This window comes from Protopterus annectens, chromosome 10.part0 (genome assembly GCF_019279795.1).
Source record: "Protopterus annectens isolate FY-2018-M chromosome 10.part0, PAN1.0, whole genome shotgun sequence".
NCBI classification, from domain to species: Eukaryota; Metazoa; Chordata; order Ceratodontiformes; family Protopteridae; genus Protopterus; species Protopterus annectens.
In genome coordinates this window covers 105,107,658-105,128,498 of record NC_056744.1, presented here as the reverse complement: position 1 = coordinate 105,128,498, position 20,841 = coordinate 105,107,658, and the positions used below count along the sequence as shown (strand labels likewise).

At 40.3% G+C, this 20,841-nt stretch overlaps 1 protein-coding gene across 1 annotated transcript in view; it reads left to right on the top strand.

Moving 5' to 3' along the window:
* The window catches only part of LOC122812984 (E3 ubiquitin-protein ligase rnf213-alpha-like), a 1,982,151-nt gene that overhangs the window by 1,822,500 nt on the left and 138,810 nt on the right, over positions 1 to 20,841 (top strand). The window contains 1 exon segment of the mRNA XM_044085079.1: positions 13,531 to 13,711. Within this exon segment, the coding sequence (XP_043941014.1) occupies positions 13,531 to 13,711 (181 nt within the window).

Here is a 20,841-nt window from a genome sequence, read left to right as displayed (position 1 = left end):
TTCCTCTTCATCTTCAGCTTTCTAGCAGACGCCTGAAGGTTTTGGGCCAAAAGTGACTGGTATTTGGAACTGTTCATAATTCCCCCCACTTTGACTAAAGCCCCAGTTCCAGCTGAAGAAAAGCAACCCCAAAGCATGATATTGTCACCAGCATGCTTCACCATGGGGATGGTGTTCTTTTGCTGATGCAAAGTGTTGTATTTGCACCAAACGTACCTTTTGGAATTGTTGCCAAAAAGTTCAACCTTGGTGTCATCAGAACACAGCACAGTTTCCCACATGCTTTTGGGAGACTTGATATATTGTTTGGCAAATTTTAGCTGGGCCTGGATGTTTTTTGTGTGTAAGACTAGGCTTCCGTCTTGCAACAATTCCCTATAGCCCAGACATATGGAGAATACGGGAGACTGTTATCACATGTAGTACACAATCAGTATTTGCCAAAAGATCCTGCAGATCCTTCAGTGTTACTGTTGGTCTCATCGCAGCCTCCCTGACCAGTTTTCATCTTGTCTTTTCATCAATTTTGGAGGGATGTCCAGTTCTTTGCAATGTCACTGTTGTCCCATATTTTCTCCACTTTTTGATGACTGTCTTCACTGTGTTCCATGGTATATCCAATGCTGTTGAAATTTTTTTGTACCCTTCTCCTGACCGATACCTTTCAAGAATGAGATCCCTTTGATGCTTTGTAAGCTCTCTGCAAACCATGGCTTTTGCTGTAGCAGGCAACTGAGTAAATGTCAGGAGAATCCTACTAGGACAGTTGAACTTTATGTGGGGCTAATCAAAGTCTCTTTAATTGATGGCAGTTGTGTACCCAAGAAGACTGAATGCTGTATTTAAATCAAAAGGTGCTTCAAAAAAAGTATTTTAGTTTAAGGGTGTGCACACTTATGTAACCAGCTTATTGTACATTTTTTATATTTTTTCCCCCCTAACAGATTTGTTTTTCAATTGACTTGTACAGGTTATAGATCACATTAAAGGTGGGAAAAGTTTTGAAACGATTTATTGTGGTGGCATTTTTTATATCACAAAAACCTGGCATTTTAACAGGGGTGTGTGTAAACTTTTTATATCCACCCTATGTATTAATAGTGTTTTTTATTAATTATTATTTATTTTTTCTATTGATATTTATTATTGTTCTATTCTGTGCTTGCTATGAGTAAAAAGGTACTGTTTTCTGGTTAGGGTCGCACTTTAAAAGTTTTAAAGAAGTTAATTAATAATGATGTTTTATTGGTTGAGTTTACTACTTAATTGATTCACCAGTAAACTCAATCCTTCTGAAGAAGTCCAGAATTACTAGGATGAAACCACTTATTTTATATTTTATGTTGTATTGATTATTAAAAGTTTTTGGTTTTATCTATATGAGACGTGCTGAAGTTTGTCACTCTCCTTGGCAACCTGTCTTTATATCTTCAAATTTAAATAAGTCCTCACCTCATTGTATTACACACTGGTTACACCCATCACTGAGCACAACACCCCCTGTGGGATGTACCTTACCTAGCATACTATGCAAGTGGAGAGACTCCAGAGGTTTTTAACTTAAAATATCAGGGCCATAAAAGAAAACTACCAGGAAAGACTAAAAGCTTTGCCATTGTACTCCGTTTCATATAGACTCTTTAGTGATGACTCGTGCCTTGCTTATTATCTATGAGGATCCCGTCCAATAATTTTTATAGCTCAATAAATCAGACAGTCCAACTAACGTTTAAAAATAACTGAAAAAGTAGCAGAACAGGTTAAGTATAGTTGTCCAGTTTGGGTAAAAAATGACAAATGGCAACTAGTACAATTTAGCAGGACTGCCCCAGTAAAGTGCAAATAGTCCCATATTGCAGCTGCATTTTGAAGAAAGACTGAACATAAATTCCAGTTTCTTCTTGAGTCAAAAGACCCAGGGTAGTATTGGGATACCTTAACATGTACAGCACAGTATTGCACATTTATAGAATAACATAAACTATCACACTGTAATGGTGGTGAAATGCATAGCCATACTATTTTCCACTACTGGCAACTACCTGGATAGGAGATATTATCAGATTGTTATCCTAACTATTAACTGTGCCTCACTGAACAGGGTTTTAGTTTTAAAATGCACAGTACGCCGGGAAGGAAACTGTAGAACTCTATCTTTGTCTAAGAAACCTGAAATTTGTAGGTAAAACAAGTTAAAGTCATAGGCAGACCTCTCAACTGCCCAGATTTTTGCAAAATGTCCAGATTTTTGCCTTATATTTTTAGTCTGTTCTTCATAAAATTTGTGGTTTTCTAGGACATCATTGCAGAGTGAAGTCACTAAATAATGACTTCATATTTTTCAGAAAAATGCAGGCTAACATAAGTTTATAAAAGCAATATTTAAAATCTGCCTCTATTTTTGGACCTTTGTCCCCCGTTATTTTAAGTTTTGTACAGATGTCTTGTGCTAAAAGGATGAGATGTATGATCATAGGTATGCAGTGTATCTCACAGTTTCGGAAGTAGATGTAGCCTGGAATAAAAGACCTTCATTGCACTAATGGCACTTTCTTCACATAGCAATGTTAATCCTCCTTCCCTGCCTGTTTATCTTCCTTTTGCTTTTTTTTCTGTTCTCTCTATGCCTTTTCTGAATTGTCTTACCATATCATCCTTTCTTGGACCTCTCCATGTATGTCAGCTTGTTGTCATGTAACTGTACCATTCCTTCCTTCAATATATATATATATATATATATATATATATATATATATATATATATATATATATATATATATATATATATATATATATATATATATTTATATATATGTCAAGTATGGTGCAAGAGGGATTTGTGATTGAAGGATATGCTGTCATGATGTCACCGTGTAAATTCTGTGACATTTTGTTGTACCATTGAAGACACCAAGATGACAGCACATGGAAAAATTTGAAAAAAATTATACTTTGACTAAGTGATTTTCTCTTGCTCATAGATCTTACATCAGGTCATCAGGTTGCTATCTTCTTCAGTGGAATCTTTCTTTGATGGAGCTGTGGGAAGAGATGCTACTCCACCCCCCCCCCCAGCAAACCCAAATGACACATAGCCCACAAACTCAGTGTGCCACTCAACCACAGTCTATAAGGCATAACAATGTACCCAGCACTCTAGTCATAGGTGACTCTATAGTCAAGCACACAGATGTTCCACTCACCAGACTAAACAAGGAGAAAGTTACCGTCGGCTACCTGTCGGGTGTCAGCATCCTCCACATAATGCATGCACTCAGGTCACTCCACAACAAGTACAAATATGACTCTGTGTCATTGTCCATGTTGGTGTAAATGACCTGAGACGTACCTTCCTGGACTACATGAAAAGAGACATGGAGGAGCTGTCTGATCTTGTAGCCCAGGCAGGTATGACCCTTGCCCTGAGTACCATCCTGCCATCACCCAGAATGATACCACAGTACAAGGACAAAATTATTGACTTCAACAATTGGCTAAGCTTCTGGTGTCATTCTAAGGGGATCCAGTACCCGTCTGCCTGGGATGACATGATCGACAGACCACGATGCTTTGCCAGAGATGGCCTGCACCTGTCGCCCTTGGGATTCCGGATACTGACTAAGGCTCTTGCCACCCCTATAGTACCTTTTTTAGGCAAGGTTCAAATGACAAATTCACCACTGTAACAGGTACAAGCAAGCAAAATCTGAGGGCAGTGCTACTCAAATCTAGAAGTCTAAACCTCAAAATGCACTCACTCGAGGCTACTAAAATCGAGAACATTGACATCTGTGTAGTGACAGAGACCTGGTTCAAGGCTCCAGAGAGCACCCCTGCATTACCAGGCTATAATTCATACCACATCTTTCAGCCATCTAACCTGGAACGAAACACTAAAGGTGGATGTGTGTCCATATTTATTAAGGATATCCACACCTCCAGGCTAGTTGCTCAGCATAATGCAGCCGAGATTATCCAAGTGCAACTAACTCTGGGCAAGACCGCAATCCAAATTGTAGCTTGCTACAGATCCCCCACCATGCCCCAGGATTCCCACTCCTCATTTCTTGATACACTGGAAAATATTAGAGTACAACCTAACACCCTAATAATGGGCGATTTCAACTACCCCACCATTAACTGGGAAAACTACTCTTGTACCAACTCTTTTGCTCAACGTTTTCTGGATTTCTTAAATCCCAACATCCTTGATCAACTTATCCACACCCCCACCAGGGGCAGCAATAAAAAGACCTGGTCATTACCAACATGGGCAACCGGTGTTCCACACCAGAGGTAATTTCCTTGTTGGTCAAATCCGACCACAAGCTAATCACCCTAGACATCCACATCCCGCCCCACCCCCCATTAGGGAAACCACCAAAGCCAATTTCACGCTTCTTAAGACAGAAGTGGCAAATTTCACGACACCCATGCAGACGGACAAGAGAGGTACGACTGCTGAATCCTACACAAATGCACTTTACAAGCACTTACACAAGTGCATGGATCATGCAATCCCTAATAGAACCAAGATGCTATCCTCCAAAAAAAGGAAGCCAATCTGGTGGTCCCTTGCCATAAACAAACTCTACAACAGAAGAAAGAAACTGTTGCAAAAAAGAGTAAAATCCCATGATTGGAGAAACTCCCTGGTGAGCCACAGTAAGAAGCTGAGATCCCTCATAAAATCCTCCAAAGCTAGTTACGAAAACAAAATCACCACTGATTCTAAAGACAACCACAAAGCATTCTATATCTATGTCAAGAATATCAATGGCAACACTCAGATCTGCTCTGAGTTACAGCACAATGGCACTAAATATACAGAACCAACTGATATTGCTAACATCCTGGCAGATAAGTTCAGTGCTAACTTTACCCCCCTTTCACACCCTAAAGGGCCCATCTCTATACCAGAAGAATGCAAAATTCCTGTAATCTCGGCTGCACAGGTAAAAAACACACTCTCCAAAGCCAAGAACACAGCATGCATGGGACCTGACAACATCCCAGGCTGCATTCTACATGAACTACAGAACGAACTAGCACTCCACCTAAGTACCATGTTCAATCATAGCCTCACCTCAGGCTTTGTCCCCACTAAATAGCTCACAATGATGGTTATCCCACTCCACAAAGGGGGAGCCACCACAGACCCCAGGAACTACTGTCCTACTAGCCTGATGAGCCTGGTCTGCAAGGCCATAGAACGTGTCATCATGGAACTTATAAACAATGACACTGGTAATCTCCAAACTCTGGACCCCACCCAGTTCGGGTTTGTAAAAGGCAGATCATGTCTCCTAAATCTGATAGACTTCTTTGAAGTGGTCACCAAAGCTGTAGATTAGGATAAGGTGGTTCATACAGCCTGTCTAGATTTTGCCAAGGCTTTTGACACCATCCCCCACTCTGGAATTATAGATAAACTCACTAAACTAGGTATAAATCCCTATGACACAAGATGGGTTGCCAACTGGCTCACTGACAGAACCCACACAGTGAAAGTAGCAGACTCCAAATCCGACTTCAGACCAGTGACAAGTGGAGTACCACAGGGTTCAGTCCTGGGTCCTCTCCTATTTGGTATCTACTTCTCTGAAGTACAGGCTAACACAGTAGGTCTTTAGCTAATGAAGTTTGCAGATGACTACAAACTAGGAGCCATAACTGAAACTCCTAACGATCTGGGCGTCCTACAAATGGGCCTCACTGAGACAGATGCTTGGTGTCAAAGCCATGGCCTCAAGCTCAATGCCAAAAAGTGCATTGTCATCCCTTCTGATAAAAAACGTTGTACCCATGAACTACCACATAGGCGGTAGTCTACTTAACACTGAAAGTGTGATAAGAGACCTTGGGACACAGGTGGACATTAGTCTCTCCTTTGATAATCACATCGCCACAGTAGTCAGGAAATCCTTCTACGTGGCACACCTCATCAGAAATGGTTTCTCATCCAGAAAAAAAAGAGGTCATTGTTCCCCTCTACTCATCATGCATTAGACCCGTTATAGAATACAGCGCCCCTTTTGGTATGTACCTCACAAGACATCTACAACAACTGGAAAGGCCACAGAAATACCTCACAAAGAGGATTACTGGCCTCAAACAGATGCCCTATGCAGACCGTCTCAAAAAACTCCAGCTTTACTCCATCGCATATCGCCTACTCAGAGTCGATCTCTGCCTAACATACAAAGCTATGTCAAACCCAGAGCTGTTGGACATGCTCCACTTAAAGAAATCCCAATCCCTCCGAGCTACACGCTCTAGGAACCTAAACCTTGTCTCCGCAATAAACAGAACATGCAGGAGGGATAGATTCCTGTCCCGGGGACTTCCCATACTCTGGAACAAACTACCTATTTATATCAAACAAAGCTCCTCATTAGCACTCTTCAAGAAAAATCTTGATTGGTTGGGAGATAGAAAATTCACCCCGGGGATCACTTCTGTGGCTCTGCTTGACAGGGGCACAGGAAAATAATTTTCTTGGGTGGCGAAAGCCAGAGTACCTTTTTGGCTAGGTTTATATAGGCCCTAGGGCCAGTTTACTCTCATTTATTCGAAGTGAAGTCGGTCGACGCCACTTCGTTCGAAAATCGGAATATCGACCATAAGCAATGTCGAACACTGATATTGCCGAAATACACATCTGCCCCTATCTCGACCCATGTTAAAACTCGTCCCTAGGTAGCAGTCGACATGTATTTTTGCAATTCCGGTGTTCGACATTGTGAATTTTGCACAATTTCGGTTGACCATGTGAACAGTCGACCGAGTACATTTCGGGTATATGATAGTAAACCCCTAGGGCCAATAGCCTAGTACCTACCTATGAACCTACGAAGACAGAATATCTGAGAAGAAGGCATAGTGAACAAGACAGATCCTAGTTCCAAAGGTAGCAGCTCTTCAAGGCTTAAAGATCAAACAGATGAGGACAGTAAAGGAATAGTGAGCATTAAGTGAATACGTTTTCACCCTTTGCACTGACGTCATCTTGTAGGATTTTTTTTACCTGTCATAACCTATGTTGGCACAGTATTTTGCCATACATTTTTTGAACCTGGCTTCACCAGCGGGATCCTTTTTTTGTGCATGTCTATTTTTAGGTGGTAAGAAGCCCTCTAAAGGTTATATGCTCAACAATCATTCAGAATATTTTTAATGATGTCTTTATTTTTCTTTTACAAAGTAAGGATGACTGACCCTAATGAATAAAATTGTGTAATTCCTGGGTCCATCAAGCTTGGTTAGCACAACTCCTGGTGGGTTTAGCCACAAAACACAAGAATGAACAAGATACTCACCTGACAGAAAAAAATTGTGGCTTTTTATCCTGATTAATGCTTATGCAAAAGAAAGCTGTGAACATATCTGTTCTATGACATACTGATATTTGTTCCATGATGTCCTAGTAAAAATAACATAACTAGTTGTAAATTCACAATACTCGAATATCTCTGAGCCAATACCATAGGATCACAGGAACTTACTAGACTATTGGTCCTGAAGCCCTTACAAGCCTAGTCAAGAATTTAGCCCATGTTCTGACAAGTCAGCACCCGATGCCTCTGTCCAGCAGGGACACAGGTGGAATCCCAGTGGTGTATTTCCTGTTCCCCATCCAGTTATCCAGATTGCGCTTCAAAAGGATTAATGAGGTATTCTGCTTGATGTGGAAAAGGAGTCTAGTCCATAGAAGGGGGAGTCTCTGGGACACAAATATGTCCCGCCAGCAAGTTCTATTGATGTCACAGACCAGGTTGAGGTAATGTGTGCAGGTTACTTGAGTGGAGCTTGACTTGCAGATATGCAGCAGGCCCATCAAGACAGGGTCTGAGATTGCTTTTTATGCCAGGCAGAGGTCACCTCTAAGGAATCTGTATGAAACTGAGTAAAGGGACAGGGCTTTAGCCTATCTGTGTAGGGTAGATGTTTGAGGCACTGGATTCTCCTGATGAGGAGCACCTGTGTTCTTTCCAGCTGCTGCATGTGCTTTGTGAGGCACCTGCCGAAAGGGGTATTGTACTCAATAATGGGCCTTATAAGGGAAGAATACAGGGATGTTATGACCTCCTTGTCTCTGGATGAGATACTCTTAAAAATGAGGTGGGCCATGTAGAAAGCTTTCTGTACAATGGAGGCAATATGGTGGTCAAAAGTCAGTTTGCTATCAACATGGGTGCCCAAGTCCCTCACAGCTGATTGCATGCTTAGGACCTTGTTATTAATGTGATAATATATGGGGACATCACTATCCCCAAAGGGGATGACGATGCATTTTTTGGCATTCCAGTTTGAGGCCATGTTTCTGGGACTAGTCATTTGTTTGGGTGAGACCCTCTTGGAGGATCTCCACATCACTACGGGAGTTGATGACAGGGCCTAGCTTGTAGTCATCTGCAAATTTGGTCAGCCATAGCCCACTGATTTTGGCCTGCACCTCAGAAATGTATATCCCAAACAACAGAGGCCTCAAGACCGATCCCTGGGGTACACCACTCATTATTGGTCTACTGCTTGAAGTGGCTTCCCCTATTTTGACTAGGTGGGTTCTATCAGTGAGCCAGTTTGCTACCCATCTGGTAACATATGGATTGATACCTACTTGAGAGAGCTTATCTATTATACCCCAGTGGGGAATAGTATCAAAGGCTTTGGCCAGGTCAAGGTAGGCAGTGTGCACCATTTTCCCCTCCTCCATGACTTTGGTGACTGTCTCAGAGAAGTCAACCAAAGTTAACAGGCATGACTTCCCCTTGATGAAACCAAATTGTGTGGGATTGATTGTTTGGAAGTTGCTATGTCCTTGTTAATGAGGTCCATGATAATCCTTTCCATGGCCTTGCAGATCAGGCTAGTTAGGCTGACAGGTCTATAATTTCCTGGATCGATGAATGCTCCAAAGTTTGTGCATAGGAAAGACAGTGGCTGCCCTCCACTTGGCTGGAACAAAGCCAGTACTCAGGCTTTGGCTGAACAGGATGCCTAATGGTGATGCACTTTCCTGCCTGAGTTCATGTAGGATGCAGCCTCGGATGTTATCTGGTCCCAAGGAGGCTGTATTTTTTGCCTTTGAGAGGGCAGTGATGACTTGCCCCCCTAGAGATAAAGGGAGGGCAGGTGCTGGGATTGTCCTGATTTGCTGATGAGGGGGGACAGAGGGGTGAATTTTCAGTGAACCTGTCTGCCAGCAGGTTGGCTGTATCTATGGCATTTGTGTATGGGCTGTCCTTGACCACCAGTTCTGAGCAGATCTAAATGCTTCCTTTGAGATTGCAGAGATATGTGAAGAAGACCTTATGATTGTCATTGGTAGATGTGGCTAGTTTGGACTTGAAGTTTGCTTTGGAGGATTTCACTAGTGCTCTTATATGCTTTTTCAGGCTAAGGAAAGATTGCTTCTATTAGGCACCTTCTCCTTCTTGGCCCTGGACAGCATTTGTTTTTCCTTTTATTATAGAGTTTATTTATTGCAGATGTCCACCAGACAGGTTTACTCTTCTTTGAGGAGGAGGATTTTGTCCTGTCGGGTATTCCTGATTCCATGCAGCTATATAAATGCTCTTATAGTACTTTGGTGTAGGTTTGGACATATGTGCCAGGTCCTATGGAAGGGCAGGGGGCTGTGAAACTGTTTATACCTTCCCTCAGGAGGTCGTAATCAGCTTTGGAGAAGTTTTTTTGTTTGACCCTAGCTGGGGGGGGGGGGGGGAGAGATGGTGACTTTGAAAGTGACCACATTGTGGTCGGATCTTACCAAGGAGGATGGCACTGTAGGGATGCTGCAGTGGTTACTCATGTTGGTTAATACCAAGTCCAGGATATTAACACCTGTTGTGGGGGTGTTGACCAGCTGGTCCAAGGCATTTGCATTGACAAAATCAAGGAATCTCTGGGCATTTGTGTTTTGGCATGAGGAGTTCTTCCAGTCTATGGTTGGGCAGTTAGTCACCCAGGATAAGGGTAAATGGTTGAATCTTGATAGATTCAAAGAGGTCCGGATAGGTGGAGTGCATCTTGAGTCAAAGTTGGGGGCCTGTAGCTAGATACAATTTGAATAGAGGTCTTGTCAATGGTTAACTGCACCTGGAGTGACTCCTGTGCATCTTACTGTTTGACCACCCTGGAGGTGTGTATGACTTCAATACATATTGCAACTCCACCTCCTTTTGCTTTGCTGCCCATGGTTTGAGGTCTGAATGTATGATAGGATGAGTAACCTGGTATGGCTGGGGTGCTGTCCCCAGCTTTTAAACCAGGTTTCTGTGACTACACAAATGTCAGCATCTACCAGGGTTAAGAATGCTTACAGTGAGTGCAGTTTCATGTTTAGACTCCTAGAGTTTAGAAGCATGACCTTTACTTTGCGTTTTGATGAAATTTTCATGTTGGTAGTTTTGACCTCATGGCATTGCCTAAAAAGGCACTATGGGGAGGCAAGAACCTTTGCCAGAAGCCTGAAGCCCAAAGGAGACAGATGCAGGCCATCTCTGGCAAAGCATCGTGGTCTGTCGATCATGTCTTCTCAGGCTGTCAGGTACTGGATCCCCTTGGAATGACACCAGAAACTAAACCAGTTGTTAAAGTTAATCATTTTCTGTTTGTATTGAGGCATCATTCTGGGTGACGGTAGAATGCTGCTTAAGCTTAAGAACATACCTGCCTGGCACATATATTCAGTGACCTCGATCATGTCTCTCTTCATATAGTCCAGGGAGGTACGTCTCAAGCCATTCACGGCAACATAGACTATGACAGAGTCATAGCAGTACCTGTTGTTGAGAGACTTGAGTGCTTGGGTGAGATGGTGGAGTCTGGCACCTGACAAACAACTAACCACGACTTTCTCTTTATCCAGTCTGGTGAGTGGCACATCTGTGTGTCTCACAATGGAGTCTCCTATGACTAATATGTTGGGTTTATGTTTAGGTCTTAGTGACTGTGAGACACAGGTGTGTTGATTATGTGCGGTGTGTGGTGTGGTGGGCAATGGAGTTCACTTGTGTTTTTGCCTCGGAGGTCTTTTTTGTTTGGGTATGTTTTTGTTGAGGACCTCCTCATATGTGGGTGTGTGCTGTGTTGGTATGAGTGGTGTTTGAGGTGTGGTGTTTGTGTTGACAACCTTCTCAGTGCTAGATATACTAGCTTATGAGGGAGAGAGCATAGACTCTAGGTTCTTAATGTAATTCCTTCTCTCACAAATTGTGCTCCTAGGTGTTAGTAGTAGTAGAGGGTTGATCGTGTACATTAGGCAGTTGCTACACTGTCTCAGGATGCCCATATCTACCAGACTGGAAGGAGAAACCGTAGGGAATTGCCCATCCATATTTGTCAGAATCTGAGGGAGAGAGGCCAGGGAGAGCTAAGTGGGTAAAGGGTGGAAGGTCAAGAGGAGTACTACTAGGTGATCACACAAGTACTACTAAGGGAATATTTGTAGCTGAATACCTCACAGTGGGTTAAAATCAGTGCAGCTGTGGTGCATGATGTACAAACAGGCCCAAACCAGCTTAAACAAGGGGTTTAAATACCACAAAAAATAGAAGATTCTAGTAACACAGACATCTAGCTTCTTTGCATAGAAATGTGCTAAAGATGAGGAGCTATACTGTTGGGATACAGCTGTATGTAAAGGAAAAATTGTTGAAATTATCTGTTCGGCTATGGTGCTGGGCGATGAGCAAAGAAGCAGAAACCCACTCAAGGGTTTGGGATTAAATACCAGAAGGTTAAAACCTAAAACAACTTTAAAAAAGCTCACTCCAAGCCCTAGACCAGCCAACCTTTACCAGCCAGGGACCAATCAGCACAATCCTCTCACTAGAGTGCAGAAGGGCCCTTTCTAATCCAAGATGGCTTGGAAAATGTGCTCAGAACAAACAGCCACTACAAACAAAGAACCAGGCCCAGAAAAAGAAACCCTGAGTCTGGACTATGCGGCAGCTACTAGCTACACTATTTTAGACAGAAAACACTACAGAAATGTTTACCGCAGCAGAAAAACAGGAGTGAGACACTAAATAAGAGTTTTAAACAAAAAGAGCAATGAGATTCTAGAGAATGCTTTTAACTGCAAACAAATCAGTTGTATGGTACACTCCTTGGCAGGAAAATCAGAACAAACAAACAGATGCCTAACAAATGGAGAAAGTTTCCAGTTAATACATTTCAAACAGTGGAAATGGCTAAAAAAGCTTTACAAACAATGAAAACAGTAACTAAAATGATTTAACAGGCCCACTAAGGCAGACAGTTGCAGTACAATAGTGCAGTTTGTTTATAGTAATAAAATACAGTAAACAAAGTTGGCAGCAGATAATAAAAAGTGCAATAAATGGTAAGAATAAGCAATAAATAGCACAAATAAGCAAAACAACAGGCAGATTATGGTTTTTAGGTAGCTCAGAAGCCTCTAGTCATCTGAAGTCTCAGCATAGAGTTGTGGCTGTGCCCCTCCTCCATTCAGCTCAGTATGAACAAGTAGAAACCTAGTCAAGGGCGGGGGTTAAATACCAGAAGGTTAAAACCTAAAACAACTTTAAAAAAGGTCAAAAGAACCAATGAGGTGCTTACTCCAAGCCCTAGACCAGCCAACCTTTACCAGACAGGAACAAATCAGCACAATTCTCTCACTAGAGTGCAGAAGGGCCCCTTCTAATCCAAGATGGCCTGTAAAATGTGCTCAGAACAAACAGCCACTACAAACAAACAATCAGGCCCAGAAACAGCAACCCTGAGTCTGGACCATACTACAGATACTAGCTGCACTATTTTTAGGCAGAAAACACTACACAAATGTTTACCACAGCAGAAAAACAGCAGTGATACACTAATTAAAAGTTTTAAACAAAAAGAGCAAGGAGACTCTAGAGAATGCTTTTAACTGCAAACAAATCAGTTGTATGATGCAGCCAAATGTTAGAAGATTTCAGCATGATATAATTGCTGTAATTCCTACCAGAGGTGGGATATATGTAAGATTGACTTCTTGTTGACCCAAGTATTTGATGAACCCTAGCTAGCCCATGAGCAATTCTGTACGTAACTCCCACCATTGGTAGGTATTAATCTGTATTATGTATACATTTGCGTTATCATATATATTTTTGGAACATGAAGCATAAATAGCCAATTATTTTGAAAAACATCACTGCACTTTTTTTTCTAGGAAGTGAGGGTAAATTTAAAGTGTTGAGAAAGTGCAGCAAAGCATACTTTTTTTCTGTATTTGTACTCGTACAGATTGTGATGAGCCTTGTAACTAGCTCGCTTCTGCTGTTTAATTTTTGTCACTTAAGTTGCAAAGATTATAGCTTATGTGATACTGTTAGGTTTAGTATCCTGTAATATCCAATCATACCCACTTTGGTTCTCACAACAATGATGTATTAAGGTACAATGTGGTGCAAACATGTAGAAATCGCATACAAAGTGATGCTACCAAAAAAAAAAAAAAAGTGAACTTATTTTCAGGTTTCATTTATGGTGGTAACTGGTTTTCTTTTGTTTTGGTAGGTGAAGGAATCCTCCCAGAAGAATTAATCCAAGAGGATTTTGGTCTCAATACCCCTGCTGACATCCTTTTGGTTCAGCATCACGGCCATGGTCGCTGTGCAGCTGAGCTAATAAAATTCTTGTCTGAATGCCATAATGAATTAGTACGTTGTGTCAGAAAACATGGCCAGGACTTAACAGAGTAAGTGAAATATTTCCCAGAATTGTTACTGTGTTAAAGTTATTTGTCTTATGAAGTCTTGTATTAGGCAAACAGTAAAAATGTGATCAGTCTCTGTCTCAGTCAGGTTTCATTTGATTAATGTTCAATGATAAGAAGAGTGTTCTTAAAAGAATACCATCTCCGTCTACCAGAATCTATAAAGCATGCTTTTCCAATAGCAGCAAGGCCCGCAAGAGAAGGTTCTGAGGAAGGAAAAAGTTCTATTTCACCAAATTACCCCATCAAAAACTAAGCATATGAGATTTGGGAGACAAACTGGAAGGTGAATATTTAATACAGCACACAGTGACTGAAACTGTGGACTCATTTAAGGACCTGAGTATATGGGTAGATTCAGCTGTGAGTTTTTCTAATCATAAGCCGCTGTGGTGAAACGGTAGCGTTGTTGCCTCACAGCAAGAGGTTCTTCCGTTCGATTCTCGGCTGGAGCGCCTTCTATGTGGAGTCTGCATGTCCTCCCTGCGGTCAAGTGGCGTTAGAAAGACATGCGTAGAATGGTCGTACCTTTGATGAAGGTTAGGCGTCGAGCTGGCACCTCAGCACAAGTGAAAAATCTACTGCCCATCATTAGCGGACCGGAGGTCCGCTGTGGCGACCCCTAACCGGGAAAAAGCCGAAAGAAGAAGAACAACATCAACCAATTGGCTAATGTTAGTTATAGAACTATAGGTTATATAAAAAGATTTATAAAGTCTAGGAAATCAAACATAATGAAGTCATTGTTTGTTAGTTACATTACTCCTAAATCTGAGTATGGAATAACAATATGTAAATCCTATAGGAAAACAAGAATGAATAAACTGGAAAGAGTACAGCGGAAATATACCAAGGGCATCCATGGATGCGAAAATTTAACTTATTATGAAAGACTAAAATATCTGAACTTGTACAGTGTCTCTTACAGATATTTAAGAGGAGCTCTTATTCAGGTATATAGGGTATTTAGGGACAGCTACCTCTGGGAATGTTTGGGGTTATCAAAAAGTACTAGAGAATCATCAGATAACCTATGTAGAATATTCTATAGGAATGAGAAGTGTACTAATTGGTTCTCTGACAGAGTAGCTGATGCTTGGAACAGACTACCAAATTACATTAAAGCAAGTCCTACTTTATATATTTTTAATAACAGCCCGGAGATTTATTATAGGAACAAGTGTTTTGGTATATTGGCAAGCTAGAAGGGCATTAATGCCCGTGCTTGAAACATATGTATGTATGTATGTAAGCAGCTATAATTTTGAAATCCAAACCATTGTTTGTAAGTAACACCGTAAATAAAATGCAGAAGATATTGTTTAATTATCTGCAAGATTAAGAATGCGAAAAGTAATATCTGCACATACTGGACTTAGTTTTGCATTTGTTTTTTTTTTTTGGCTTAGTGTAGACTTAGACTAGGAAGCTAGTGTTGTGCCATTCCCTGCAGTAGGTTGCAGTTATTGAGCCTCTACAGCTCTTCTTGATGTGAAAAGATTTTGGCAAACCAGTGAAGGAGTCTGCTATACATATCTATGTATTTGTGTATATATATATATATATATATATATATATATATATATATATATATTTATATGGCTCCCTATCAGTTGATCAAGTTTTCAGAAGCTCAAACTCCATATGGTTGAGACCATATGATCGAATTTTTGAAAACTCAAAGCTTTTGTAGGGAGATCACAGTACAGTGAGGATTGGGAAATTGACCCTTTTCCTCACTATAGTGCGATCTCAGAGTTGGTATATATAATTTGCAGGGGTTGTGGGGGTGCAGGGAGACTTGCCCCCTCCAAAAACTTAAAGGTAGATTTTTGTGTTTTTTGGGGGGGGGGGTTGTTGATGTTTGAGTTTTCTGAAACTCGATCATATGGTCTCTTCGATATTTTTTTTTGAGTTTCCGAAAAGTCAGTCATCTGACATAGACCCATATATACATATATATATATATATATATATATATATATGTTTATGTGTGTGTGTGTGTGTGTGCGCGTGCGTGCACAAGCATGCATATGTGTATGTGTATATGACTGTGTCTATGTACATTTATGTATGTGTGTGCGTGTGTGTATTTGAGTGTGCGTGTGTGTGTATTTGTGTGTGTGTGTGTGTGTGTGTGTGTGTATGTGTGTGCGCGCGCCCATATATGTCTGTGTGTTTTATGTAATATAGCCTTATAATGGACATTGATAAAGTTTTATAAAATATTTATTTGACAGAATATAGTTTTTATTTATCCTAATAGTATGCGGTAACAAAGAGGTGTGATAAATATGTTTTTCAGATGCAGGATATATTTATTACTGTTCTCCAAATATTGTCAAGCATGTATCCTATGTGCATTATCAAGCACTCGAACTGTGTAGTGAGTCACAGCTACTTAGCCCCATTTATTTATTTATTTATTTATTATTTACTGTTTGATAACCAGGTGGGTAGACTGATCTGAAGACTCTTTTCAGATACAATCCACATAAAGAGTAAAAATAAAAGTTCATGCAATGTACATACAAAAATGCATTCATATTGTACATAAACATTTCCCTTCTTAAATCTAAGCCCTGGCAATGAGATTAAAGATAAAATAGTAAAGATAAAAACAGAATATTAAAAAGAAGGATTAAAGAAAGATGGAACTCGCAACCACCTATTTGGAAAACAGAGTTACACGAAAACAGACATAATTCTGAATTACTAAACTGAGTATCCTCAACTGAAAATATTGATAACCTAACATATTTGAAAATAACCCTCACTTGACTACTAAAATAATGCAACAGAATTACTTAACATTATAAAAAAATAAAAATTACCCCAGACATTCAGTAGAAAGCCACCCTTGTGACCATTTTCCTAAAAACCTACAAAAACTTTATAAAACCCTATTTAATAGGCAGTTTATAACTCATCACATATAGATTAACTAAACCTACAGTGCAATGTATTTTGTTTATTACTCAGTAGATTTTTGAATTTCACACACACACACACACACACACACACACACACACACACACACACACACACACACACACACACACAGAGCTATAGCTGTATGTATAATTTCAGAAACTGTTATGGTTGCTTCCCTGTTTTCAGTTTCTCATCCAACCTGTACTTCTTGCATAAAATATCTTTTTAGAGTTAATAGTGGTGTTTAGCCAGAACTGGTGTATATTTCTGTCTGTGACATGCAGTTTAGATTTCCATGAAGGATGTAAGCAGGGGCAAACTTCAAGCAGACTGGTTTATTAGTACTTACTACACAGTGGCTACAGGGATGTTTTATGCAACATTATCATCAGGTCTGTACACTCCTGCACACAGCCAGGAATTCTGGATGACGAGAATTGATCTATGTTTGCTTGATTTGCACTTTTTTTCCTGGCATTAGTCTCTGCAGTGTGCTTGTGTACTGCATTTACACACACAAAGTCACATACACACATACCAACTAGTAAGACAGTTGTTGAATCCAGTCATCTTTTCTTTGTATCCCAGTATCATTCTGGGTGAAGGAAGGATTTCATCCAGGGTCAGTATCTTGCCTGCCTTGCACATATGCATGATGAGATCCAGAATGTCTCTCTGCATGTCCCTCAGGGTTGTACACCTCAGATCATTTACACCCACATGGACTACCACAAGGTCATAATCATATTTGCCCAGTGAGGGGATTGGGGGCATCATAGATTGTGGCATCAGAAAGACAACTAACTGTAACTGTGTATTTTTCCAGCTTTGTGATTACGGACAATAGAGTCATTAATTACTAATGCAATACTATTTTTACTCATGGAATTTGAAGTGTTGGATGATTTGTAGTCTTCTTCCTGGTAACCCTTTTACTATGTGCAAGCATAGTACTGATGAATAATGGAAAAAAGGAACTGCATTTAATATCTATGATATATTTTTTGTAGGAGATAAGATACCTACTCTTCAGGAATGCTGTATATTTACTAGTTTTCTGAGTTAATGCAATACAGCATTTATCTGGATTGATTCTGATTGTTCTCACAGCTTAAATAATTGATCATGTACCCCTGCTGTCTTTCTGTAGATTGGCTGCTCTTATCTTATCAACATGGTTTTCATTGTTGGATAACTTGTCCAATAGCCTTACTTAATATGCCCAACTTTCAACTAGCTGTTGAGAACTCAATAATTTCTGCTTCTCACTTCATGACTTCATTTTTTTATAATACTTAGGGAAGGCCTTCTGACCTTTCTGGTGTCATGAGTCAGTTTTGTTTTTAACAACACATAGCCACATTTTACATGTCTGAATAAGGTACACGTTACATCACTGTATAATCCCCACCAGCAGAGTTTTTAAATAATTTATATCAACTATAGAAAATGAGTGTTGATTATGCATTTAACAGACTGTTTACTGAACAGTGGGGAGGGTGCAGTTCAACAGAATTGAAGAGTTCTTGGACTTCTGAGATTTGAATAATTGCAATCAGTATTTAATGACATAACTGCCAAACCTCTCACAAGTCATAGCAGAAAACTGCTTATAAGAGCACTGATTGACCCTACTGTGGTTTTTGTAAAACTCTTTATACATGCCTGAGTCCATGGCACAAAGGGATAGAGCCTTGACTGCAGTCCAGTTAACCAAAATTCAGTTAACAGCCCAGGCACTGGAAGAGCCAGGCAAGGAGTGGGAGGAATGAAGTGTCATGGCTTCTTGCCTTTCCTGGTTTGGTATGGGGTTTGTTTGTATGCACATAGTGGCAAGTAAAATGGTGTGATATCCCTGCTGGAGTCGAGACAAGAGGCCACTACTCTTGCCACAGGGTGTGAGGGAGTCTGCCTGAAGGAAATGCACCTGGAGGAAATAAGGAGATACCCTCCATGTGTAGCCTACTGCACATCCCTCCCCACATAGTTAGGGCATGGGAGAATAATCAGAAGGCCTTCAAACCACCCCTGTTGGCTGCATTAATGATGACCTCTGTTGGTCAGCTTTTGACAGGTGAGAGAATGAATTGGCTGTTTGACCAAGACTGGATCTGATGGAAAAATTGTCAAAAAAAAAGGAAACTCCCCTTACATGTTTAAACCCACTAGCTGTGATTTCTTTAATCTCTGCCATGGATCTCTTGCATGCTTCTACTGCCTTTTATGTGAAGAACTACTTTGTCTTATTACTCTTCCCCACCTCCATCAAATTCATGTTATGTAGACACATACCTTACTGATTGCTTTCCTTAAAGAGCACCTCCATCCTTTATTTATATTTATGAGGTAGTAGGGACCTCATAATGTCACAGTAACTGTAGTTGTCCTTTCTGACAAGTGTATATACTGGAGTTGTTTCAAAGTATTCAGTCTGTAATTGTAATCCCTAAAAGCATGTTTGCATATTTATATGTTATCTTGAAGCCTAATGAAGGGACTGCCCATTCTCCAAGCATATGTGATAAGAGCTAACTAAGTTGCTTTGTCAAACAAAATCAGCTTTTCATATCAAGAGTGTGTTTTATAAACATAGTTTGCCATTTTATATGACAGGTATGTAGTAAAACTCGCAAAATCCACATACCACAGCAGTACACAATTGCTGAACATGCTGTATTTATCTGGAGTATTGCCATATACTGCTGCTTACCTGGATAAGTCTAGGAATGTAGCAGGTATGCAAATGAGGTCCACAGCATGTCCTGTGATGCACAGGTGTATGACTCATGGACTTTACTGAGAAACTGCTGAAAGAAATTATGGAAAAACAAGTGCAGACTACCATTCAGAGGTGACAAAAATGCCACAGTGGATTTCCCCTTTTTTTTTATAGTGTTCTCAGCAGACTAAGGCTGAGCAACAGAATCAGACAAACAACCCTAATCTATGTCTGCTTCAGAGTAGCAAGCAATGTCCTACCAATCATAGCAGCTGAGTTTGACAACCTTAGTATATTGTGCCATCCCCAACACCAATGTTGCATACTTGCAGACAGTGGATTCCCCAGTAAGAAGAGCTTGTCATCACTCAGTTATAAATGTCTTCTTTTCCAGAGTCATGGCAATGTAGCAAAAATATTTCTGATTTGCTGTCTTCCATTATTGGGAAGACTGGTGTATCTGTGGTGCTTGGCAGTTCTCTGGATGATACTGGACTTTTAGCCTAATATATGCACAAATACAGGTGTCCTAAAGAATTCATTCATATGTCACATTAGTAATGTAATGTATTCCCTGCAGAAGACGAGCATGTGCAAAAGTGTAGGCTAATCCTGAAAGACTGTCTTTACATGTCTGATTTTTTAAGATGTGATTGTCACACAAATTATCCAAGATAACACAGGAAGTACAATTTTCAAGATAAATGATCTGCTGGACTGCTGTTTTCTTGCATGTGACTGAGTCTTTGCAGAGACAAACTCAGTTTGAAATTAAGTTGTAATGTCAACACTGATAACATTTTCTTGTTGATTTGATTTTTATTAGACAGGTTGTCAGTCATGATTTGTGGAATGCTATCATATGTAAAACTGTATATATTTTTTTGCTTGTGCATCTTTGTGGAGACATGCTGTAAGTGTGAAATGAACATTTAAACTGCCTGAAGATGTATAGCATTGTGTACAGAGGTACCAGGAGTGCTGTCTGCACTCCTGGATGTCTTAACTGCTGATGACAGCTACTTGTAAGCAGCCTAACATTACATTGATTCTATGTTCAGGCCAAGTACAGACAGGTCCACACAGTATTTCCAACCATGACATATAACTTTGAATAACTCAGTAAGTCGCCAGTGTGGTGGAGATGTTGGTGGACTGCAATGTGTTAATACTTCTCACAAAGGAAGTGTGGACATTGCAACTGAGGGAAAACAGAATAAATGATTTTTTTATCAGAAAGTTATGATAACATTTCCTTTACTCGTGTTCTTGATAGTAGGAACCTTATAGGTACCATCCATTTCTCGGTTGGGACTGGTTGTCTAAGAATCAAACATTAGCCATAGGATTTGACAACCAAAAGGTTAGGAATTAAATCAGTAATTTGTTGTTAAAGGGAATGTCTCGCTGAGCTGCATTTTTCTTTTGAAGAAACAATACTTTCAGTGAAATATGAACT